Source organism: Brienomyrus brachyistius, chromosome 9, assembly GCF_023856365.1.
Source record: "Brienomyrus brachyistius isolate T26 chromosome 9, BBRACH_0.4, whole genome shotgun sequence".
Taxonomy (NCBI): Eukaryota; Metazoa; Chordata; class Actinopteri; order Osteoglossiformes; family Mormyridae; genus Brienomyrus; species Brienomyrus brachyistius.
In genome coordinates this window covers 25948292-25974165 of record NC_064541.1, presented here as the reverse complement: position 1 = coordinate 25974165, position 25874 = coordinate 25948292, and the positions used below count along the sequence as shown (strand labels likewise).

The following is a 25874-nucleotide window of genomic DNA, read 5'->3' as shown; positions in this document are numbered from 1 at the left end:
AAAGACGGTGCTTAGTCGTAAACTGCCAGATAAATATGCAGTTTAAATTCACTGACTATTTCTAAATGTAATTAAAATCGTAATAATACTTCCAAAAAACAGAATGAGGAGACGGAATGTGAACTGTAATTCTCTTTCTCCCTCTACTGGTGAATCTGAGGACCTGCACAAACACTGACCTCATTTCAAAAGCAGGCAGATCAAAAACAGTGAAGGTGACTTACACCCAACCAGCATAAAAGCAAAAAAAAAAAGTTTTGCTGAGAATCAAAGGATAGCTTGTTATACATTCCTGTTACAGCACAGCACAGACCCACCAGCCCTTAAACGATCACCAGCATCAACTAGGAACATGCGATTCACAGTTTCTGTTGGCTTTATAAACAAAGTGACATTGCCTCTGGACACTGTTTAATATGCATGGAGTGATAAGTACGATGATGCAACCTGGAGGAAAACTGAACAGTGAGAGACATTACATCCTCCAGTCCACAAACCAACCCTGCCCCATCTCAGCGGTCGACATCTCGGGCAGACAACGAACAGGAAGGTCAACACCCGTTTCCAAGGTGAAGTCAACAGTGTGACAACAGAAGGGGGGGGGGGGGCAGCACGTGTGGAATGTTCTGTACCAGAACTCACACGGGTCATTTCTTCCATCAGAGAGGCAGAACGAGAGGAAGAGAGAGACAGAGAGAAACAGAAAGCAAAGAAAGAGAGAGGGAGCACCAGACAAACGGAGAAAAGGAGAGGAAGAGAACAACAGATACCAGCTTCTTTATGTTCAGAAAAATATTCAGAAAATAAGGACAACAGTCAGAACGACTGGAAACCAACAGTGTAATGATCAGTCCCACAGGAGATGGACCCCCAGCCCCCCCCCACAGTTTCCCCACTGTGTCACGGAAGCAATAAAGACAACAAGCAACTTTGTAGCGCCTGCACTAACTTTATTTATTGAATCCATTTGCTGCACTTTTAATGGACTCCGATTGTTTTGTGTATCTGGCAAGATATTGCTTTAGTTTGAAACTTATTTAGCAATGGCTACAAACTTAATTCATGACAATACTTAAAATTTTAAGAGACAGATGAATGATATCAGAGATGCAATATAAGTTGTACATTTTGAGAGCATTATTCCCTCACCAGACAAACGTTAACAGTCAATTACCAATTTCAAATTCAATTTCAATGAAATACCTAAGACTTATTAAAATTCATATTTGAAAAGAGTAATTAAAATATAAGTTAAATTGGTTTTTCCCTGAACAGTTTGCTGTGTGAACACTGACACACTTAAATAAGATACACAAGGCACCCAGTAATTCAGCCTTGATATTGAGACTTAATAGATAAACACAATAAATAGTGAGAAGCCGACTGTACGATTTCTGGATACTTTCAGTCACACCATAGTCAAGGTCTTTAACATGAAAACTAAACTGACACCGTGCCCCTAATTATATGAATTAAATATTCAGTTTACTCTTGCATATATTTACCATAAGCAATACATTTCTGTTCATTTTGTTAATGAACCACCCGATCATGTGAGACCTCCTTAGCCCCCAGTAGGATGGGTACAGTTTTGACCCCCCCCGCTCAGCAGATACAGGCACTGATACAGCATACCATAAGAGCCAGGCCTCTCCCTGGACTTAGCGTTAATCTCTGGTGCAGTGCAAGAATTCCGCAGCTCCGTGCTACAGTGACACGTTCCATATCTCCCAGTGCTTCCTCCCATAGCATTTCCCATCATCTGGATGAAACGGTCTGTCCGCGTATTTTAGTCTAAATGTCGCACAGGGGAAAACAGCGGCGACAAAAAGCTCTGCAAGTCTCCAGTGTTGCCTCTGGTTAAAAGTATCTTTTGCCTAAAACAGCAAAACGACATATCGAACAGAGTGGCGTGGCGCACAGTGATGATGTCACGTACACTCAGTCCAAGTCTGTACACACTCAGTCCTAGTCTGTACACACTCAGTCCTGGTCTGCACACACTTTCTGCACTGTCCCAGATGACATGCAATACACACATATCTATATATACACAATAAGAAATATTTCACGGTTTATATCATGGCCCCATATTTACAGTTAAGACATAACACCTTAAATAAGCTTTAAATAAACCTCGCATAGGTCTGTGATCCAGAACTGATCTACGACTCGGACGCCACTAATATCCATCTCCAGGGTAGGTGAGATACCATGTTTGTGTCCTACAGTTATATTTGGGAGAAAAACATAATTATCTGCTACTATAAGAACTTCGATCTGCATCCAAGATGATTTGGACAGCAGGAAGCCAGATCTCTGCAGCCGGGAGGACAACCGCGCAGGAAGTGGCCGCAGTGCAGACGTCACCAGAAGGTCTCCTCGCACACTTGTCCGTGATCGTTGGTTAAGTTCCTGTGGGCCACGATGGCATTCCAAATCCGGCAAACCATGCCCCCCCTGTGGAGAAAATGGCACCATAAACTAATGGATCTCAGGCTGCTTCATGTCCCTACATCACATTGTGACAGTGGCTGCCTGGGGAACCATGCAGGGAACACGCATCCAGGCCGAGGACACGCCATTCCTAAATCTGTAGGACACAGGAAATTTCTCTCGGTTCTCGACAAACGCTGGGCAGCTTTTATGTGTAAAACCTCCGGTAACGTTCAGCATCCCAGGTGGGAATAACAGGGACCCTTTAGTTTATCCGTATTACAACCATGGGTGGCTTGAAAAATGGCTCCAGCAGCAGGTCACCGCCTCAGTGGGGGCCGTGACAGTGCAGATTTACTCCGAGCCCCTTTACGACGGCTCACCTAATCTTGCAGTACTTGAGATCGTCCCTGGAGGCAGCCTGCAGCAGCAGTTCCAGAGTGAACTTGTGCACCAGCAGCTGAAATCCAGAGATCACCCAACATTTAGACGATGACTCAGTTGTCCTGCCTTTGCGTTAGTCCTCGATAATCCTTTACTCCACTACCCACTGTGTGCACATTGACACGGACGCAAACACATGCACGCACACCTACACACTTGCATGCACACATACACACACACACATAATGCATACAGACACGCATGCACACATGCATATACATGCACATACACTTACAATTTCTATAGTGTTTTCATCCACCGGTACGTCTCTCAACCAGCGTACAAGCGACGAAGCCTCAGGGTCCGGCATTTCGACATGGAGCGAGGGACACACGGTTTCTGAGAAGGGAGGGAAGAGGAGGGATTACTGAGGAACTGACACCATAGTGCCGGCATGTAGAGCTTTGTGTGTGTGTCTATTAGGTTTATATTGCATTGTGGGGACCAAACGTCCCCAACAACGTGATAAATACCCATGGTTTTGACATTGTGGGGACCATTTTTCAGATCTGTGAATGGAATCAAAAAACTAAAAATGCCAAAGGTCTTGGTTACTTATGGTTAAGGATATGGCTGGGTAGGGGTTGAGGTCGTCATGTTGGGATTAGAGTTTTCCCTATAGAAATGAATATAGAGAGTCCCCACAAAGACATAATTACTGACCTGTGTGTGTGTCTGTGTGTGTGTGTGTGTGTGTGAAGCTGCCTGAGGCTGCTTTTAACTGGGTGAAGTTTAAACTGGGCTCATCAAGCGCAGCCGCTGCCACAACCCAATTAACGATCCCCCTGGAAACAGCACATGGCAGGGCAGGGTCGGTTTCCCGACAGGCAGGGTGGTGTGGACTGAGGACAGCTGGGGGGGGGGGGGGGGGGGGTTAAGCACTGACTGAAGCAAAAAAATAAACATCCAAGGTTTTGATATGCAGTTGCCCAGCGGTAAAAGGCAAAAATTGGGAGAAACAAGTCAGACTAAAAACTCACCGAACAAGAGAGGGTGGGGGTGGGGGGGGGGGGGGGGGGGGGGCTTACAGGGACGCGGAATCGAAAACCAGGATGTGAAAGTCAAGCAGCCTGTGTGAATACGGCCACGACACAAACATCAAGACGCAGCAGGAACTGGATTTCAGAAAGCGGGGCTGCTGTCTGGGCAGGGTGCATGGGGAGCACGCGGGGGGGGGGGGACCTTCCCAGGGTGTCTGAATCATCTTCACCCACATGGGGGCTGCAAATAGGCAGCAACCCCAATAAATCACGCTTTTCTCACTGCTGAGTCAGGGAGAGTCAGATACCTAAAGAAAAACCGGTTTAAGTCTGTTGCTTAGGGATCGGCGATTAAGCGTCATTGGCTCCAGCGTGTAATTCAATGGCTACGTTTCACTGGGAACGACAAACTGCTATTACTGCCTCGGCCTCCGTTCTCATTGTTCGCTGTGGTTACACTCTGTACTACGCAGGGAGCAGAATCACCAGCCTTATGCAAGGAAGACAGCTGCGGCTTTGAGAAACTTTCACAGCTAGCAGAAGAAAGTTCTGGGCATGAGTGTACGCTCGGTTACTGGCCCGCTGGCTTGGGAACAGTGTGTGTTTTTTTCTTTGTTGTGCAGTTCAAGTGGCCTAAAGTAACTTCGTTTCTAAAGGTCAGCCTGAATAATTATAAGAATAATAGTCTTCAGTTTTATGAGGAAAACTGCAGGATATTCATCGTGAGTTCTTGAAACAAAAGCTGCAGAGAGTCAGCCTCACCTGTAGGGGTGCAATGTCCCCTGGTTTTGAGGTCCTGAATCCTTTCCTGTTTCTCCTGTAACATGTCTATCAGTAGCTTCTGATATTCCTCCTCCTTTTCTCTCAGCTCGGTCAGCAGCCTGAAATCAGCGCTTATGATATGAGTAAAGGGAGGACTGACCAGCAAATCATCAAACCTTCCCGTATTTCAAAATTCATACAGCCATACCCCAACACTGCCCTCTACTGGCCATACCATTTCTGTCTCAACTGCTGTCAACAAAATGCTGTCTTACATATTGTAAACATCTGAATTTTAAGCATGATGAAAATCAAGGTCTTTCTGCTTTGCATGAGGCACTGAAGCTATTTCATACATATTGCGCCCCAATTGTCCCAGCACTTCTTCTTTTATGAGTAGAAAGAGGACCAATTTGTACCTTTCAGGGTATGATTACTTGCTGTACCTCTTAAGGCTCTGCCAACTGTACCTTAGCTGTAGGTAAAGGTACCTTTTAAGGTACAGAAATTGACTCTGAGGAATATTTTTGTGCCGTTGGGGGTTCATTGATGTTGCTTGTACCTTGAGGTACAAAACAGTACTAGGGCTGTACCCTTTTTCTGACAGTGTAGATTGCAAAGTGCTTTTAACATCAATCCAGTATCCACACCATTACTCAAAAGAGTAAACTGCGTGCTACATGTAGATCAGATGTGATGCAGTGGGCTCAGTGTTATGGCACAAAAAAGGTCAGTCTTTATGACCCTGGGGAAACCGGGCAGGTACCTTTCCGTGTCTTGGTGAATCTGTCGCAGCTTTTCAGTGAGGGAGCATTTGCTGATATGGTAGCTGCTAATGTCAGGCGAGCTGGGCATGTGCTGCTCTGAGTTCTCCAGTTCCCAGGGGGTCACTGGTGCAACTTCCCGCTTCTTCTTGCTGGGGGTGCTCTCCAGCTCCCCATCGTCGGCCTCCTCCGGATCCTCCGACTCCAGCTGCAGCTGCAGTTCTGGAGCAGGCAAAACATCACCTGTCAATCAGCATTAACTTCCCAGCATTGGCTGGTCGGGGCAGTGTGGGTGGAGCCTGGGGGTGTCGAGGGCGGCCTTTACCTGGCAGGAGGATCACGATTGCGTCCTGCACGGCTTGTCTCAGCAGGTTGTCCAGGGCAAACATCCAATGAGGTTTAACCTGCTGCTGTTTCAGAACCTTCCTCACCTAAAAACAGTGAAGCAGAGACAATCTGACCAAAGGGTCTGGTTACGGTGCCATGATTATGTGCTCAGCAGGAGACATTTCTAGTGTATTTTTCAGGCGTGTTAATCGCCACAGAAATAAAGCCATTCAGTCCCCTTACATTCAAGAGTAGCCTGATATTTCTATGGCCGATATCCCCAAAACTAAGCATCCCCCAGCAGAACAATGTAGACAGATAGACATCACTGAAGTCCCTCTAATGCATCTTTCGGTGTGAACTGCTCCTTTGACGTAGGTCCTCAGCTACTCTGCATCCATCCATCCATTTTCCAAACCGCTTATCCTATTGGGTCGCGGGGGGTCCGGAGCCTATTCCGGAAGCAATGGGCACGAGGCAGGGAACAACCCAGGATGGGGGGCCAGCCCATCGCAGGGCACACTCACACACCATTCACTCACACATGCACACCTACGGGCAATTTAGCAACTCCAATTAGCCTTAGCATGTTTTTGAGCTGTGGGGGCAAACCGGAGTACCTGGAGGAAACCACACACGTAACCCAGGCGGAGACTCGAACCTGGGCCCCAGAGGTGTGAGTGCTAACCACTGTACCGCCATGCTAACCACTGCACCACCATGCTAACCACTGCACCACCATGCCACCCCAGCTACTCTGCAGTATCATTTAAATATTGTCATTTAAATACTGCTTTTCACTCCATCAAAAAACTCAGCCAAGCCCAATCAAGGGCAGCTGGTAAAACATGGACATAGGCAGCAAAGGGTATAATCACAGGCTGTAAACACCAACGGCTGGATGCAGGTCAGCCCAGATCGCCGCACTTAGCAGCCGGGATGATAAAAGCAGTGATGCAGATGCTTTCATGGCTCGTTACACACTTAATGGCGAGGAAACCTGCTTCTCACTCATCACCTGAGGGCCAGTCAGCTACTGCAGACTAACCAGGTCCTCGTGTTCACTCGACTGGACATTTCCCCCTTCTGACAGTGCGCGTGACCAATATTCCAGTCATCCTAACAATTATGACCCTAAAATGAGTTATGAAATCAATATTCTTCCTGTCATACACTGTCGGGCATACACCCCTAATTACATGACGCATCTTTGACGTACAAGGTGACGTTTAATCTGTCAATAGGCTGTCAGTTAAAGTCATTTGCGAGCGAGCAGGTTTTTGCGGACTCCAGAGTGCAACTACTGCAGTAGAAATGCTTTTATTCCCCAAAACAGTAAGATTCTTTCTGACATCCCCACTGCCATACGACTTGAACTGTCCGTGACACGTCACACGTCACTGTTCCTGCACCGATTCTATTACAACCTCGAATCCCTAGAACTTTTGGCTTTGCACTATGTTCTACAAACCATATTTCATCCATATTTACTTTTACATATCCAGTTATATATATATATTTTACCTCACTGGTTGTCCTACATCCTGTTAACCTTGTGTTTCTCTGCAAAAAATACACAAATGAGCAGCTCACTGCGCTCAGTACTTAGCTAGTAGTGTAGTAGTAGCTACACTCTGCCGTAACCCACCGCGTCCTGGAAACCAAAGAGCATCGTCTGCACGCTGTTCTGGGACACTGCTGCTGCCAGCAAGCTGGAGCGGAGCGTCCTGAGGCAGCTGTTCAGCCTGGTCCTGTCCGGTTGGCGTACGTGTTCCCGGAGGCAGCAGATCAGGTCCGTGATGTGCTGCTTGGACGGAACGTGATCTTCCGGATGCTGAGACAGAGCCGTGGAATGGGGCCAGTCGTTAAATATCTACCGAAACATACCCTACCAGGGCGTGGTGATGGGTTTATTTTAGGGTTCATTTAAGTGAAAGACGAGTGGATTGACTCGTGTCAATGCCATCTTAAATCACGTAGACAAGATGCCATGTGACTAGACACTTTTTGCAGGTAGTTTGTGTAGATTTTTATTTTTCATTGTGGGGTATGTGTGAGGGCGTGATTTTAGTTTAATTTTTAAGGTGAGGGGTCAACCTTATCCTTAGCCAATGATGTATCGTTGAACTGCTGAGTGACATGCAAGGGGGCCAATCAGCTTTCAGCTGGGGCCAGTACCCCCAAGGCCCTCCCCATGCATAAGCACCTGTGTGAGTGTCCCTGAAGCACTCCAGGTGAGTGTGTACCCAGTGACTGACTGACAGCCCTGCCACTGAGAGCTGTTATGATTACGGCTGCTGGCCTCTGCGTACCTGGGGAAGCGTCTCCTGGATGTTGCTCACCACAGTGCTGATGTTCTCGCACAAGATGGAGTTCAGCGTGGTTCTCCGCTCGCTCACTTTCCTCAGGAGAAAGAGGCCCAGGTTTTCCCCTGTTGTGATTGGGCTGATGTCTGAAGTGTCGTCTGGGATTCTGCAAACGGGACGGATTTTGCTGGTCTGACAAAAAGCACAGGCCTAACTCCGAGCAATTAATGTGTGCCGAGTAGCTGCTCTCCAGTTCATAACAAAGGTGCTAATAGCGTATTTAGACAAACGGTGTCCTTGCAATCAGACATAGTCTGGCTCCATAATGTGGGTTCAACCGTGTCCATTACTACACAATCTGCAGGCACCTTTTGGAAATCAACGCGGCTTCTGTGACTGATATTACACTCCCATGGTGGTAAAGCTACGTTTCCTTATCAGTTTCAATCACACACCATAAGACTACAAAGTCATCGGTCTTGCTGCAGAGAGGAATCCAATCACCGGCAATAAAAGCTGATAAAATCAGGACACGGCCAGCCAGTTACGCACAGAAAGGGTGCAGCCGGCGTTCCTCGGCACACATCCTTTTCCCAAAAGGAAGCTCGGAACAAAAAGAGAGCCTGCAGTTTATAAAAAAACGAAAACCCAATGGAAATCTCTGCTTAAACAAACCAACAAACCAAAACCAGATAAATGCTATTCTACGGGCCGGACCTCGGACTGAATTATCGGTTATCTTGAAACTCTGGGACTGTAACCAGCATGGTAAAGCTTACATTACAAAAGGCACCTATCCACTATCACCGTGTCCCATGATTAACTCAGATAAGGCGCAATCTGTCGTCTGCTTACGAGAAGAAGCTGTCCAAGCCCTGCTTCTTCGGGCAGGTGGGCATGACCCTCCTCAGGTCCAAAGAGCTGCACAAGTCCAACTTGGGTGCCACACTGCAGTCCTCGACTTGCTCAGAGGTGGGCATGGAATGGCTGCGATGGAGTTCACCTGTAGGGGGCAGTTGTGTCAAAGAATCCCTGCCACAAACAGGTTGAAGAGAGGACTGCAGCCCCAAAGAGAATCACTTTGTTGAGAGTTAGATAAGTAGTTAAAATAAGGGGATGGAAGGAGGAGAAGAAGGCTGGCATGAAATGGGGGCATCAGCAGGAAGGGGAATTAACTGTTCATTTAGGGGGAAATTAGTTTGGTCTGTCAAGGTACAATGTCCCTGATGTTACAGCAGCTTTCCTACTCAGTATGTCGCTTTACTGTAAAGTCAGTCACATGGCCACCCTGCCACCCGCAGCAAACGCACCTGGGGAAAACCCCCGCGCGACTCTGGCGGCGTTCTCAGTCTCGGGCATGCTGCACAAGGGCTTGGCCTTCTTACGCCCATTCAGCTTGAGGAAGCTGTCCTGCAGGAGCTTGGAAGCAGTGGCCCTCTTATCAGGGTTGGGTTCGAAGCAGCACATTATGAAGGTCTTTGCTGCCTCGGACATGCTCTCTGGAACAGTGGGGTGGACCTTAAACATGCCCACCTAGACCGCAGGCCGGGGGGGGGGGGGGCGGAGAGAGATCATACCAAATATAAATAACATATACATTAACTGCACCTTCATAATACATTCATTACGCATTCATAGAACATTCATAAGCAGCATGTAAGTAAACCTTAACATACTAACATACCATAACAGCTTTAATACACATTAATACCAAACATTATAAAATTACATGATTATAATGATTATTACTTCTTTTTACACTTCCATAAAGTTTATTTATCCACATATACCAGAAAAGCATTTGGAAGTTAGAAGGTTGGATAGATCATCATGCTCAACTTGCAAAAGAAGGATTCTTGTATATGTTAACTACAACAAGGCGCTATTTATATATGAGGAAGAGCGGAAGATTTGACCTCTGATCCTAACCTTAAACATGGCTGCCTGGGGGTTGCCCAGCTCATGGAAGGGAGTTTTCCCCGTGGCCATCTCGATAATGGTACAGCCCAGGGACCAGATGTCGGCGGGCTTCCCATAACCTCGGGGGCCCAGGTCAATGATTTCCGGGGCCATGTACTGCAGGGTGCCTGGGAGGAGTCGGGCCAGACGGGTGTCAGAGCGGCAGTGGCGATAAACACCCCCCATCCCAATAGGCCATGGGTTGGTCCGGTCGTCATTTACCAGTGAAAGTCTCCGTGCAGGGGTTGATGCCGGCCAGCCTCTTAGACGTGCCAAAGTCCGAGATCTTCAGCACCCCACTGTAAGTGTTGATGAGCACGTTGTCCCCCTGATGGTAGGACAGACATTAGGACCCTGGCACACATCATTTACACCCGTCACTACGTTACAGACAGTGAACTTAGTTCTAAACAGATTGTTTATTAAGTTTATTTTCTCCACAATTACCTGTGACACAAACACTGATGTTTGGATCCTGCGTATTTGCTCTTAATTAAATATGACGCGGTCTTCCACATCTTTTAGAGAAGGAAATTGTGACTCACACTGACTCAGTGAAAAATGTGTTCTGCAAATATATTGTTTAAATTATCACAAATTAACAATGACAGGGTGTTAATCTTACTACAGATATTTAGGTCATGAACTGTTTACAACATGACAGCTAGCCTGATGACTATAAATGTGACTCAATCATATGTACATCAGTGAATCTACATACTGAATGGCATCTGATTGTCAGGGTCAGTCATCCGTTTATTTGTATTTATTAGCTTATAGTTAATTAACTCCACCTGCTGCTTGCTGCCCAGTCTCTGTGGATCAGTCATACTGTCTGTGCTCCTGCTCATTCGTTACTCTGCTAGTCCTGTTCCTTATTTAGCTCACATCCCTAGTTGTGTTACTTTGTGTGTGTGTGTGTGTGTGTTTTTAGATAATTCTTACGGTTCCGTTTGCTATTGACCCCTTGTGGTCTTTATTTGTGGTCTACTCCTTTCTGTCCTGTTTTTCTTTAACGAAATGTTTTTGGCTCGGGCCATGAGTGGATCCCCACCTTTTTTCCACCGGCATCATGCCCTGTCGTAACACTTAGAATGCGCCAGCTACACCCTTGTGCAAATTAAGTGAAATAAGTTAGATAGATCAACTTTTCAATATATAATATGACCTGCTTGGCTTTTTAGTACCATTTGGATGAGATTCTGAGCAGTCTCTGATGATCTTGGGGTCCCAGTACCATATTTGAATTAACGCCTGATTAATCTTATCTTTTGTGGCATAGTCCATTCCACAAAGGCGTCGTTTGCTGACTGACCACAGACTCTCTATAGGCTTTAAATCCAGAGAGATTCCAGGTCCAGTCACATGCCTTGATTTTCTTTTTGTTGATGAAATTCCTCACCATTTTGGACATATGGCACAGAGCTAGATCATGCTGAAGGATTAAATCTGCCATTAAATCTGAGGGGGAACCCCCCCCACATTCAAAATGCTTCTGACGCCCCTGCTGACCGGTCATGAAATGTAACAATGATGAAATTTCTCACATATGATGATGTAACCCCAACCCACTGAAAAAGTCTCTAACAGCAATAGCAAAGCTGCACATTGCTCTGGATAATACAATTTAATGCGCAAATAATTAGGCCGTTTAGCCAGTTGTTTACAAAAGCCAGTCTGTTTCCAAGTTGCCACTTCCCAGATTTTGTACCTTTATGTCTCTGTGAACGATCTGGTTGTCATGGAGATACTTGAGCCCATCCAGGATCTGTTTGGTGTAGAATACTATGGTAGCTTCATTGTCTTTCAGTGGTCCCCACTTGGACCGCAGGAGAGAAGACAGGCTTCCTGCATGGAGAGAGTGGCGTGTAGAGATGTGAGGGTTCAAAGGGGTTGGCTGTCTTCGCTGCGCTCCTAAACATCACTTCTCCTGTCCTGCATGCAGACTCTTGCCCTACTTGGCCTTTCTTCCTGTAAACAGGGCACGCAGCGGCCCACAGCTTCCTGGAACCCACGTCCAAGTCATTTTGCAATCTTTCCAGTATTCCCCCCTCGGGGAATGGATGAAGGTGCTCGTTGTACGACAAACAGGATGAGGCAGTTAAAAAAAAAAAGGGAAAAAATGTCCTTTGACTTCAAATGTGAAATGTGGAAGCATGAAAGAGACAGACTGGTGGATCCAGTTGTGCTTCCCAAGCGGACCGTGAAGGTCAGACTGGGGGCGGTGAGCGGGGCAGGCTACCTCCGGGAACTTCCTCCATAAAGATCTTGATGTAGCCACCCTGGCTGATGGAGCCCAGGTACTGGACGATGTTGCGGTGTTTGAGCCGCTTGTGCAGGGCGATCTCTTCATGGAGCGGCTGAGAGTACCTGAGATGCGACAGAGGGTGAGTGGAGCATTAGGGCGCGATCGCAGAAGGGCGTCGACGGCGGGACACGGAGAGAGTGGCAGAAACAGCAATGGGACTGGAATCGCCCAGTATGTCCTGACTTATCTCTGCGGCCGTATATAAACCAGCTGTGCAAATAATCTATTAAATCTGTAAACATGGCATCTGAGACTCTAAACAGTCATCGATCCTCCAGTGGGAACCGCAAGCACCACACTATGGATACCACGGCTTCTCTTTCCCCAGAATCTCATGCAACTGCAAGACAGAAGAGTCTAACAAAATCTCAGTGACGTGGATGGAAGGACAGGGAGTCCAGGTCGGCAGTGCGCATATTTACGCACATGGAATGCTTCTCTGGAATCTCCTTGATGGCCATGCGGACTTGGTTGCTGGTGACTTTTCCAGCATAGACGACTCCATAGGTGCCCTTCCCCAGGATGACCCTGTCGCCGGCCTCAGTTTTTTCGTACTCAAACTGAGGGATTGACAAAGACATTTGACGCCATTTATTGCAGAGCCCCGCTCAGCACACAATAATAAAACGATTTAGTTACATGGCCACATTTTAAATCTTAAAATGTGGCCACAATTCAATTGAGAGAACTAATTAGTAAAACGTAGCCATGTTGCAATATCTTGTCCCCACGATATATATGTCATTTTTATCATTAAGCAAGTCCAATTAGCCTCAGCATGTTTTTGGACCGTGGGGGGAAACCGGAGTACCCGGAGGAAACCCCACGACGACATGGGGAGAACATGCAAACTCCACACACGTCACCACACACAACCCGGGTCCCAGAGGTGTGAGGCAACAGTGCTAACCACTGCACCACCATGCCGCACCCTTATCATTATGTCATTTATGGGGATTTGTAATTTATAGAATACTGGATTAAAAGAAACCAGAACCATGTGTCTTTTACACTCATTTTACAGGATAAACTCAAACCCATGTAGAACTATTGGGAAAAAAAAAGCCAACTGGATTGCACCAATAGTGGGGCACAAGGCTGTTGATCGATCGCCATGGAGATGAGAAGTGACCCCTGACCCACTGTAGGATCTGTGCCCCTCAGGGCATCCAGACTCTGAGTGACTCACATCTAGAACTGCCTCACAGGAATCCAGGCCCGATTCTTCCACTGGAACTTCAGTTTGCTGGATTAAAGAGTTCACCAGCTCACAGAACCTGGAGGAGCACAGAAAAAATAAGCCCAGCGATCTGTTAGCTGTCCAGCTTGCCCTCCTGTTGCTCTGGCCATAGTCCAGTTAGTCTCACACAATTTGAGCATGTTATCTCACCAACCGCACTTATATTTAACTGGTAAACCCAGGACGTCTGGGTCCATCTGCCCAATGTGTGGGACCTTAGCCTGTTACTGACTCTGTGTGACTTTGAAATTTCACTGACTAAGGCCACACAGAACACAGTTTCTTAGGACAGTGCTTCTTAACCCAATCCTCGCCGACCCCCAAATGGTCCATGTTTTTGCTGCCTCCCAGCTCCCTGCCAGACAGTCCACATTCGCTCCCTCCCAGCTCCCTGCCAGACAGCCCACATTTTCACTCCCTACCAGACAGTGCACATTTTCACTTCCTCCCAGCTCTCTGCCAGACAGGGCACATTTTCGCTCCCTCCCAGCTCCCTACCAGACAGTCCACATTTTCGCTCCCTCCAAGCTCCCTGCCAGATAGTCCACATTTTCGCTCCCTCCCATCTCCCTGCCAGACAGTACACATTTTCGCTCCCTCCCAGCTCCCTGCCAGACAGCCCATATTTTCGCTCCCTCCCAGCTCTCTGCCAGACAGTGCACATTTTCACTCCCTCCCAGTTCCCTGCCAGACAGTGCACATTTTCGCTTCCTCCGAGCTCCCTGCCATACAGTCCACATTTTCGCTCCTTCCCAGCTCCCTGCCAGACAGTCCACATTTTCGCTCCTTCCCAGCTCCCTGCCAGACAGTGCACATTTTTACTCCCAGGGTTTAGTCTCCTTGCTGTGCAGTGGAATCCAGAGGGGTAAATGCAGCTGTGAACCATCCCACTGAATAACAACCATCACGTTCACGTGGGAAACATACACCAGAATTCAGCCTCACAAAACAAGGGAGCCTTCAAAATGTCTTCTGCCTACAAGGCACAGGCAGGACAGGAAATATCAGCAATCACAGCAGGCAAATGTAGAGAGTGATTGAGACACTTTTAAAACGGGTTTTCTTTCAAAATAGCTCAGACTTTCTGATAATATCACTCTCAGGAAGGATACGAGTCAGTTCAGCATGATTTAATCCAACTCTTGCAACACCGCCAGAAGAGGAAACAGAGAGAAAAAATGTCCGAGAAAAAGGGCTGTTGAACGAGTAAATGACTGACAGATTCACACACTCATGTTCCTGTTTCAGTTGTTTTTTCTCGGCAGTCCTGCAGAGACAGCTGCCGTGGTTGGGCACATACCTTTTGCAGTGCAGCTCGCTTGGGAAGTACAGCTGGAAGTCATCCGAGTTGTAGAGGACGTAGAGGAAGCAGCACCGACCGTCGAATTTGGAAACACTAGAAAAAAGATGGGTCCCGGCGAGAAAAGAACAAGGAAAACGATCATTCATCTTTAACTTTAATATTATTCACTATTTAAAAAAATTTCCCAAACTGTTTAATGGTTAATCATTTCATCCAGTATAGGTACTACTTGTCATGAACCACAATCAGTTATCAATTATATGATCGTTCAGTTGCCATAGTGACAAACGTAACCACGACTGGCTAACTTACAGAATAAAACAGGAGTTTATGTACACAGAAAATAATCACCTGTCATACTTGATGCAGTTTTAATACTTGAGAAATCTGAATTTTGGAAAGAGACTCCGATTTACTTGCACTCCCACAGAGTCCTAAGAGGGACAAAAACGTTCAAACCCACCCCCACCCTGGTAAGCAGTCCCCACATGTTTGGGGGCCAGGTGTTGATTTCAGCTGGCAGGTGCACACACAGGGACGCAGACACACTCCCTCGCATGACACAGATGTTCCTGACCTACCTCACACCCCGGATTTCAGATGCCGGGAAGGTCCACTGGTGAAGACCTTTCTGAGAAAAGCATGACATAAGAAATGTCAACAGACTGGATGCAGCTGGGGCAGGAGAGCAAGCAGCTACTGCAAGCAAAAAATTCCTGAGGAGCGACTAATAGTTTCTGTGTCTTGTGATGTGATGACTTTTTTTTCCAGTGGCTTTTAAGCAATCACGTGCAGATACATCTGCCCATAATCACAACAAACGAGTTATAGCATTGCTCACAGGAACAGTCCCAGTGCAGGGATGTGAATTGCTCTTCCTATTACAGTTGGGTGTTAGTGCCAATGTACCTTCTCTGTGGTAACATGCCTCAGTTGAACAGTTCTGCTGTCATTGTCCTCGCTGACACTCATTATGCTGGGCTGGAACACTTTTGTGGGTTCCAGGATGAGAACCTGTTGGACGTGAATATAGGTGGTAGGTCCGGAACTCGCTCCCACGGAAACTTCCACTCTCAAACCACCAAAGAGCTACTGAGAAGCTACACTCAGTCCTGCTGGACTCCTTGTACTAGTGCCAGCTGTCCCAGAAGGCCTCATTTTTTTCCCATGTATTTTTATTCTCCATATTTGTTGCAAAGCCAAAGACCTCACAGTGCTTTCAACTCCAGGAGAAGAGACAGTCTAGTAGCCTTAATCTCCAGCCCTGAAAAGCATATGAACCACCTCCATGCATTCCATCTCTGAAGGAGTAAAGGATTAAAATTGTGCTGCCATCCGTTTTTATTATTATTATTATTATTATTATTTTAATTGCACGTACACCATCTGTTAATTAATTTATTTTTCTATTTCCACAATATTTTTTTCTGGATATTCTGCCTGTACTGTTAAGTTAAATTTGTTTCCACTACGTTTGTTATATGTCACCATATACTGCCTTTGCATTGTCTTGCTATGCACTTTTAGTGTTGCGTGCACTTTACTTGCCTTGCCACCGTATGCACAAGAATAATCTTGTCTTTTAAACACACCGATGCCTGCGGGATGCTACACGCTTCGTGGAAACTTCTCTCCAAGGTGTTTTGCTACGGACCGCTGCCTGAGGTTTGCTTCTGTGAAAGCCTGAGCTTCCTCTTAACACACACACACACGCGCGTTCCTGCAAGTTGCCGCAAAGCCGCACACGCTGTGTAAGGACACTCAGAGGCCTCACCTGGTAGCAGGGGGGGCACACAGTCGGCTTGCAGGCCTGAAGGAGCAGCTCCATCCAAAAATTGACCAGCTCCTGGTGGGGGTGCTTTGTGGTGTGACATTTCACAAAGTTTCGATAGATGATGTAGGTCTCCATCACCGACGCCACAAACCTGAGGGAAGAGAAACACCCGCAGGCTCAGCAGGGCTGTAGTAGAACTTTCCAGCGACTGATCTTCAGCTCAGCCTGGGAAAACGCCATTACTCCAACTGTCCTTCAGGCTTGATATCACAGCAGCTTCCCAGAATCTTATTCACATCTTTAAAAATGACTGAATTTCACAATACCAAACTTTCTTACGCTCATCGCTCTAAGCATGGCTGTGGAATGTGATGACAGTAATGCTTTTTAAGAGAAACAATGTGTCAGAACTTGATGTAGTCTTTACGGTTTCCTTAGGTTAAGGCCCTAGCAGTCACATTAACATAATGTGGACAGGAACGGGTGGGTGCAGGTAATTATAACCCTGACCAGTTAACGCCGACAGCAGTTAATTTTCTGCTCAAAGCTCTTTTAAAGCAGTGGTGGTAAATTCAGCAGGATCTAAATCTTTGTCCATGTTCAGATGGTCATAAGTTCAGATCACATAACCGGCAAAGTAATCAAGTGACTGTTAAGCGTTAGGACAAAACCCTCTAAACTGACCAGAGGTGGATAGTTCAGGTCCAAAAGCTAAAAATCCAGACCAAGATTTTGTTTCAACCAACCACTTAAGATCCAACCAACGGGAAGTGGGATAGCTCAGCTGGTGCTTATCAGTGTACAGCAAACCCACTCGGGACGCTCATTTTTGCAAAAACATTGATCGTCTGGCAAAAAGTAAAAAAATGGGCTGGCTGTTGGTCACCGAGGACCGAGTTGAGAAAAACTGTTCTAAAATGTATCTCAGTGGTTGATTAACGGATGCATAGACAGATGGGTGGATGGATGACTGATGGCCATAAATCTTACCAAATGGGAGCATTTAGCTTATACAGCTTCTCCGATGCCTCCAAAACCTTCTTGTGCTCGTTGACGAGCAGGTTGGCCCCCAGGTAGAAGCCCACATCCCAGTAGTCCTGCATCTTCTCCAGGCTCCCCTTTCTCCCCAGGAGGCTGCTCAAGGTGACCCCTGCACACACCATTAAAAACACGCCTCAGTTATCCTCCACAGAAACGGAAAGGCTCCCTCATTCATAGCCAGGCTTAATCCAGTGCTATACACACCAAGTAACCCCACTGCAAATTCATCTCCGGATTTTATATACTTGTTCTTGGGCTAGTTAAGACAGATATAACACAACAGATAGCATAATACGCTAACTAATCACCATTTAAGCAAGTAAGTAAAGTATATTTATATAGCACCTTTCACAGACACTCAGTCACAAAGTGCTTTACATATTAAAAGGGCCCCAGGTCTCTGACCAGTACATACATTTATAAAAATGAGGCTAAAACTAATTAAAAACAAGGCAGAGTGTCAGAGTCGCGTTGCAAATAAATATTTTCAGATACGTACCAGTACTGAAGGGCAGGGGTAAAACAGAAATGATAAAAGTACACAAATACAAGATGCTGGCTAAAGTCTGAGTTAAACGGGTTTTCAGCACACATTTAAACTCGTCAACAGAGCCTGTAAACTGCAGAGATACTGGAAGAGCCTTTCAAAGTCTTGGTGCAGCAGCCACAAAGACTCGGAGACCCGGGTCTCTAAACGTGTACCAGGGACCGTTAAAAATCCCTGACCGGAAGTCCTAAGGGAACGGCTGGCAGAGCCAGAAGGTCCGTGACACATTCTGGAACCTGGTAGCCCAGGACTCTATATTAAAACCAGGATTTTAAAATGAACTCTACAAGCAATGGGAAGTCAGTGTAGAGGTTAAAATGGGGGTGATATGTCCTATTGGAACTACTTAAAACCCAGGATTATTTAACTAATAACAAATGAGGTTCTGCCATATTGTTTACTTACCTGTATTTGAAATGTTACCGTAAGCTGCTAAGACTGGAGGGCCAAATTAAATAAGAATGATTAATGATCACTAGTTCACTGATTGATTTAACGGAGCCCTATTGTCTTGTTACATAACCTTTGAATTCAGATTGGCCCACCTACTGGCGTCTGGCCACCCGGCCACTATATAACAGTCTTAGTCTTGTCTCGGAATCGACTTTATTTTAACTCATGTCTTGGTCTTGGAGATAGAGGAGTTGTGGTTTTAATTCAAGACCAGTCAAGAACAAGCCTCAAAATATTGAACACACCCTATATTTATTACAACGGCTTAACAGTCATCTGTTTGTTTACCCTTATAACCTGACAACCGATAAACGTGTTGATTTTCACACCCATTAATCTCAGGCTCGTAACGTTGGATACGTATAATCCACATGAATTGCATATTTTTGCAATCAAGACAATTTACTCGATCCAGTCATCCACGCTGCAACATTGTATACTAAAATATTCCAGGTGCGCAGAAGGAGGCAGAACATTTTCCATGAAAAGCCCCCCTAATAATCCATAAAACATTGATATTATTCACATTTGAGAAAACAAAGTGCATATTAGCTTCCACAATGAGCCACACACTACCCTTCTGGAAAACAATATTTATTTTATGATTTGTTTATTATAACTCTATAAATAAAGGAATAGAAAAAATGGTTTCGAGTTTTACTAGAAATAACAACAAACGCAGCAATCTATTTATTAGGAAGATAACTACTTGAAATTTTCTAAATATTTGTTCAAAAACTTTTGTATATGTATGTTTGATGTCGAGCTCTGTCAAAACAGTTGAAAGAGAACACGCCCATCGTGTAACTGGAATACCTGCCACATGTAAACACAATGACGTGCTACAGCGTTGGTTTGTTGTTTGAGGCTAACGTGCCGACTAAAAGGTTCCTTCTTAAATTTCACTTTACCGATCATAGCGTATATAGGCAAAAAAAAACGTACCGATAAACGTTCAGCATGAGACTCTAACACTGTCTGTTACGTCCGTGTTTATCCAGTGGATCATAAACTAAACGATGCTTTTCTATTTCAATTTCTTTCAGATGTTAAAAGTAATAAACATAGGAATATAAAACCATGCATTGCTTTCTATCACACATACAAAGGCCCATAGTGAAACGCCTGCATTCCTGCATCATGGATATTCTAATTCATGCATTTATGAGACTAAATCCATAGTGCCTGCAAATGTTTTTATTAAACTAAAAATTGAGAAATTTAAATACGCGCAAGTTATTTTTCCTCATAAGAAGGATGAAATCGAGACTTTGTCAGCATTTACACATCAAATTATGGCATATCTGAGTAGCCCAGAATGTCCTGAAATCAAAACCATACAGCATATGTGGCTGATTCATGTACATACAATGTAATAAGCCTAAAATCAAAGGGATATAAAAACGCTCAAACATGGATGGGGTTCAAAGGGTTACAGTACTGTGATTGGGTGAAAAACGTCAAAGTTCAAATGCAACCAATAAGGTGCGTCTTACCTGAAAAAATTTTACATTTGTACATAAGCATTTATATTGAAATTTTAAGAAAAAACTGTTCAAATTATGCTGTGACACAAATTTTAGGCCATACTACCTAGCCCCAAGATGGTCCCTATGCTCCACATTTTACAGTGACTATGGTCTAGCCCTGCCTTGGTCTTGGTCTTGTCTCAGTCTCGCCCTACTTTAGTCTTGGTCTTGTCTCTGTCTCGATACACTCCGGTCTTCGTAATAATTTGGTCTCGGTTTAGGTGCTCTTGACTACATCACTAGCGCGCTGCTATCAGAAGACTCACCGATTTTCCGCATCTCCATAGAAATCTCATACTTGTGGCCCGCCGCTATCAGCAGAACCACGCAGTTGATGCCCGAGTGCAACGTTGGCTCTGTTTCGAAGGCCTTGCCGTACCTAGAGCATAAGGAGCAGGGAAACCGGCGTGAGGATGGTGTCAGGATCTTACGTAAAGGGCGTCACTAAGTGTCAATCTGAAGCTGACGCCTCTCCAGAAAACAGAGTCTAGGCAATCAAGTCAGATTGGAACAGACTAGATATAAGAATCTTAAAAATGCATGTAGAATACAATATAAAGTACATAAAATAATGAAGGTAAACGTGAAAACCGCTGTAACCTTGACCAGGGTAACCAGTTGGATAATAAAGATTAAACAATAACACATTGTGAAAAACTGAGTCAGCATGCATCAGGGGAAGTAAGAGAAGCCTGCCTAGCTGGATTGCCTGAGTATAGGTAAGGTACCCACTGCAATCACCGGCAGGTGCTGTGCTCTCATCCATATCCATTACGCTCAGTGTTACCGTAACCCTTAAGGAATTTATTTCAGTGGGGTCTTAGCTTGGGCTCTGCTCGCCCTTCTCACCAGTAGCAGGCCTGGTCTCGCGCCTGCGAGTCGCTGAGGTTAGAGCTCAAGAAGATGTCCTTGTAGATGCGGCCGCAGAGGCAGTAGACGTCCGACGGCACCCGATCCCCGGACTCCACTATGGGGATGATGATGGACAAGGCCTTGTCGCGGTCACCTGAGGCGTTCCTCCTGCTCGCAGCAAAAAAAAAAAAAACAAAATAGCAAAAAAACACCAAACCAATTTGGTGACCCAGATTCATTAATCACCGCAGACTGCCTGCAGATTAACACTTTGGGTATGCTGAGTGACATTCCATCCACTGTAATACTAGTAAGAATGTATAAACAGAAACCAATTCATAATAACATAATTACACAGCAATTGAGAAACACTGAATTAACTTGACGAGGCACCAGTCTGAATTGTTGGTGAATCGTCAACACTCTGATGGCTCTCATTGGACGGGGCCGAGTCTGTTGACTGGATTCCGTGGGCCGTATTATAGGATGCCGGCAAAATTCGGGAGCAGGTACCTGTTCAGTGCAAAAATATAATGGAACTTGATGTTCTGCTGCGTGGCCACTACACAGGTGGGGAGCTGCATCAGGGTCTCCACCAGGTTGATGACGCCTCCGTAGTCCTGGAATAGATGTTGTGCATGTCAGGCTGCATGACTGATGAGTCAGGTATACAACAGAGAGGCACGGCGTGCCATACGAACAAGGGAGGTTCAGGTTACTGCCTGGATGGATGTGATACGTCAATATTCTCTCAGGCGATACAGAAAACGAAAGCAAAACTCATGTTGGGATACCTCCACCCGCCAACCGTTTCTTTGAGGGGATATCCCCCCTAGTTTCCTCACTTTTGTTGTTACTGGTGGCTCAGCAGCGTGGAGCACCCCCTCACCTGGATGTCACGGTAACACAGCAGCAGGTTCATGATGATGTCTGGGCTAAGCTGCTCCATCGTGTCCAATCGCTTCTGGATCTGGCCCAGTTCGTGGCTCAGTTCGGGGCCACTGAACCGCTCACGGACCGTCCGGATCTCCTGCCGGATCTTCTCCTGAGAGTACTCGCTGCGGGATAGGATGAGATGTTCTAGCGTCAAGCTAATCACTTAACCTAACCACCTAACCACTTCCCCCCTCCACCCACCAGGGACGGATTATGGGTTGTGTGGGCCCCTGGGCAAAACGTTCACGAGGGCCCCCCCCCACCACAACCACCACCACCACCACAACCACCACCACCACAATTCAAGGGCCCTTGGCAGCCAAACGCCCTCCCTATAGGGTCAGGGGCCCTTGTAGGCAGAGGATCAAAGAATGTAGGCCCTCTAAAATAGACAAACGAAAATACATTGTTGATAAGCGTTGCAAATTGTTTTAGGATAGGGGCCCCACGGGCCCCCTGCACCCCAAGGGCCCCTGGGCAGCAGCCCCGCTGGCCCGGTCTGTAATCCGTCCCTGCCACCCACTGGTGGTAGGGGTGCAGGGGGAGGTCAGCCCCGCTGAAGCAGCGTCGAAGGGGGTTTCAGGACTGGACCCACCTGTGGTGGATCTGCACGTTCTCCAAGAGGTGAATGAACTTCTCCACCAGTGGGGTGAGCAAGGGCTCCAGCTTGATCCTCGGGATCAGCAGCTCCTTGATGCCCGCTGCTGTGCCAGCCTCACAGGTGAACGCCTTGCCTTGGGGTGACACCAGGTACTGGATGAAGGTGTAGGTCCCGCATCCTTCCTGCAAGACGACGCCCACACATAGCTGTCAAAACATGGCTCCAGTAACAACAAATCAGAGGGAAAACTAGTTAAAACCAAAACAGGGATAATCAGCTGATTATGTTTTACAAGCAGATAATGTTTTGCTCCATGCATGACCATAGGACAAGGGGGGTGGATAATGTTTTACACCCACAGCAAAATGAAGATCAATTAAACACCACATCTCTGGCAACCTAAGATTTCTACACAGTAGAGTTTATTGTTCTCTTCGTTTCTGTTTGCTACTCCACCCAAGACAGTCACCCAGAATTCTACACAGTCAACACAGTAAACATATAAGTGTTAAAGAATAGGCGATGACTTCATTCGGCATTGTTTTAACTCCGCACGCGACTTTAAAAGTCACATCCTGCTTATAGATCCGAACATCGTCTACACATCATCTTCCACGAAGCAAGAATCTGCTATTCAGTCAACCGAAAGTGCAAAGATGAAACAGCTTATCGCAAACACCGAAGATAGCAGAAGGAATCAATGATGAGAGAGGTTAAGAAATGCATGGAAAGTTTTCAGGTGTCTGAATACATCAGATCTGTACCCTTAGAGTGAGCAGATCGCCGCCCTGTTCGCTGCAGTACAGGATGACGTTGTTGCTCATTTGGAAGCTCTCCCTCACGCCCAGGTGGTAGAAGAGAGACTGCTGACAGGACGAGTCGCTCATCTCCACCACGGCCACGTCTGAAGTGCGAAAACCAAACCATTACCAACCCGATCGTTACCCTGGATCACGTCAAGGCGAGAATTAGAATTAGAGATATTTGCATACTTAAATTAGCTGCAATGTGACGCGTGTGTGCTTACAGTCTTCTTAGATTACAAGACCTTCTGCCTAGATATGGGCTCCCTGCCCGGACTTGCCTGAGTTGTAGAAGGTGTCCAGGACATCCGGAATGCTCAGCACAACTTTATCCAAAGGGACACTTTTCAAGGAAGCGTGCACTTCTTCGCAGGCTTTCTGCAAGCATGCCAGCGCTACGTCCTCATCGCTCTCGGGCAAAGACGCACGGGGGATAACGTAGACGACGGTCACATTTCTGGTCCGGCTGTGTGTGGAGGCGACGATCATGTCCTTGTTGGATATGTCCACCGCCTTTGGGTCCTGCCACATGCTTCCAGCCGGCAACGCGGGCTCCCTTTTTCCGCGGTCCGTCGTGGCCATTCTCACATCGTGTCGTACAGCTACCTGCCCACACAAATGAAACCTAAAGAGTCGTGTACAAACTGATCACCTTCCGTGCTTGACCATGTTATCCCAGATTCCTAAGCTAGCGTTCCGAGTACGTCAAGGGAGGCGCGCCCCCGCGGACCGCCTCTGAGCTCCGTGCGACATCTGCATGCCGCCTCAAAACACACCTTTCCCACCTCCGCAAAATGCGCCTGGGACAGCTCTGTTGTTCAACTCGGCAACACCAAGTAATGTTTTAGAAATGTAATATCACCAAGACACAAAGCGATATTTATTTTTTAGTTATTTTATTTCAAGAACACGTACGACGGAAATATATATGAAACCCTTAAACCAATTCTGCTTGCCTAATCACCATCGGCCAGTGATAAAAAAAAAGTATTTACAAAGTTATCGATCTGGTTTTATGATATTAAGTAGGCTTTCCATTTGTACCATTTATAAAATCGTGCGCTTTGGGAATAAACGGTCGCAAAAATGTAACAGCAAACTTCGGAGGGAAGAACATGATTTACATGTGGGACCAACTTACAGGTCCACGCCCAAATTTGCATAGAGAGAGGAATCATGCCTTTTTTTCTCATTTATACTGCGGCGTTTAACTTTCCAAACTTTTCTTATCAGTTTTACGCAAGAATATGTAAATTTTGACACTAGTGTCCCCCAGTGGCTGCTTGACGCCATATCCTACAAGATAAGTAGGATTCCAGCGAAGACACGCATCCGCCTTTCAGATGGTTATCCAATACGGGATCGCAGAGGGACGCGCACTGTAGGGAATTCAGCGACGTCAGTTCAAATTCATGTTTTTTGAAGTTGAAGGACCTTAATTTGGAAAGAAGACACAAACTCAACATACAGGTCGGAGACAGCTATAAACCCCCTGAAATTACTCAACTACTCATGCTGCTATTAAAAGGTCTGAGTCACTGGGATAAACAACTAAGATCGGTGATACTCCAATCCTTCATGGTTCCTTCAAAAGCTCTTTCCATGACCGGTTTATTCCAGCTCTATAGAGACTCAGATGACTACAGCTTCCGAGTGTTACAGCACTAAGGCAGCTAAGCTATTTTGGGCAATAACCATTTTGTATAACTGGTTAAGATTGCCAGGTGATTTACTTTAACTAGTGTGGAAACACTTGAACTGAATGTTAAGGGTGAGGTTGAACATTTTTAGAATGTGTCATATTGTTGTGAAGATGTGTAAAACATAAATAGACACAGAATGCAATGATTAACAAATCATATAAACCTATATTTAACTGAAAATAGAACAAAGGCAACGTAAAATGCTGAAACAGAAATTTTGTTGTTTTATGATAAATACAAGCTCAATTTGAATGTGACAACAGCAGCACATTTCAAAAAAATTGAGAGAGGGGAATGCCACTGTGTTGCAATACCTCTTCTTTTAATAACACAAGTTTTGAAAGTGAAATGTTGTGCCTTTCGTGCTTGATACAGAATTTCAACTACCCAACATTTTGGGGTCTCTTTTGTCATATTTTTTGTTTCATGATGTGCAAAATGTTTTCAGTGGGTGACAGGTCTGGACTGCAGGCAGGCCAATCTAGTACCAGGACTCTTCTGCTACGGAGCCATACTGTTGTAAAATGAGCAGAATGCAGAATGCATCTTGCTGAAATATACAAGGCCTTCTTTGAAAAACTAGTGCCAGGGCTTTTGAACTGTCTGCTAATAGAATAGCTGGGTGGTCCCTCTTCTCTTTAGTCTGGAGAATGGAGCTTCCATAATTTTCAAAAAAAGAATTTTGAAATTTTTGATTTGTCAAACCACAGGGCAGTTTTCCATTTTTCCTCAGTCCATCTTAAATATGCTTGGGTCCGGAGCAGTCAGCGGCATTTCTGTGTCATGTTTACGTGTTTCCTCCTGCA

At 45.9% G+C, this 25874-nt stretch overlaps 1 protein-coding gene across 2 annotated transcripts; it reads right to left on the bottom strand.

The window, feature by feature from the left end:
* Window positions 1-929: 929 nt before the first annotated feature.
* On the bottom strand, window positions 930-24053 carry si:ch211-1i11.3 (mitogen-activated protein kinase kinase kinase 5). Of its 2 annotated transcripts, XM_049025468.1 has the most exons (28): window positions 23652-24053; window positions 23327-23471; window positions 22557-22744; window positions 21915-22083; window positions 21539-21645; window positions 21023-21193; window positions 20440-20552; window positions 17594-17753; window positions 16604-16754; window positions 15739-15843; window positions 15411-15460; window positions 14827-14922; window positions 13476-13563; window positions 12713-12846; window positions 12221-12348; window positions 11690-11826; window positions 10201-10306; window positions 9949-10106; window positions 9330-9552; window positions 8875-9022; window positions 8026-8185; window positions 7362-7547; window positions 5712-5817; window positions 5389-5608; window positions 4623-4741; window positions 3116-3219; window positions 2820-2896; window positions 930-2460 (listed from the first exon to the last, which is right to left on the bottom strand). In XM_049025468.1, the coding sequence occupies exons 1-28, from the start codon at window positions 23945-23947 to the stop codon at window positions 2367-2369; spliced, it is 3939 nt and encodes a 1312-aa protein (XP_048881425.1). In that variant the 5' UTR covers window positions 23948-24053; the 3' UTR covers window positions 930-2366. The 2 variants fall into 2 exon arrangements, 1 of the variants encoding a protein (XP_048881425.1); XR_007399694.1 differs by lacking the exons at window positions 930-2460; window positions 2820-2896; window positions 3116-3219; window positions 4623-4741; window positions 5389-5608 and having other exon boundaries at window positions 7238-7547.
* Between the last annotated feature and the right edge of the window lie 1821 nt (window positions 24054-25874).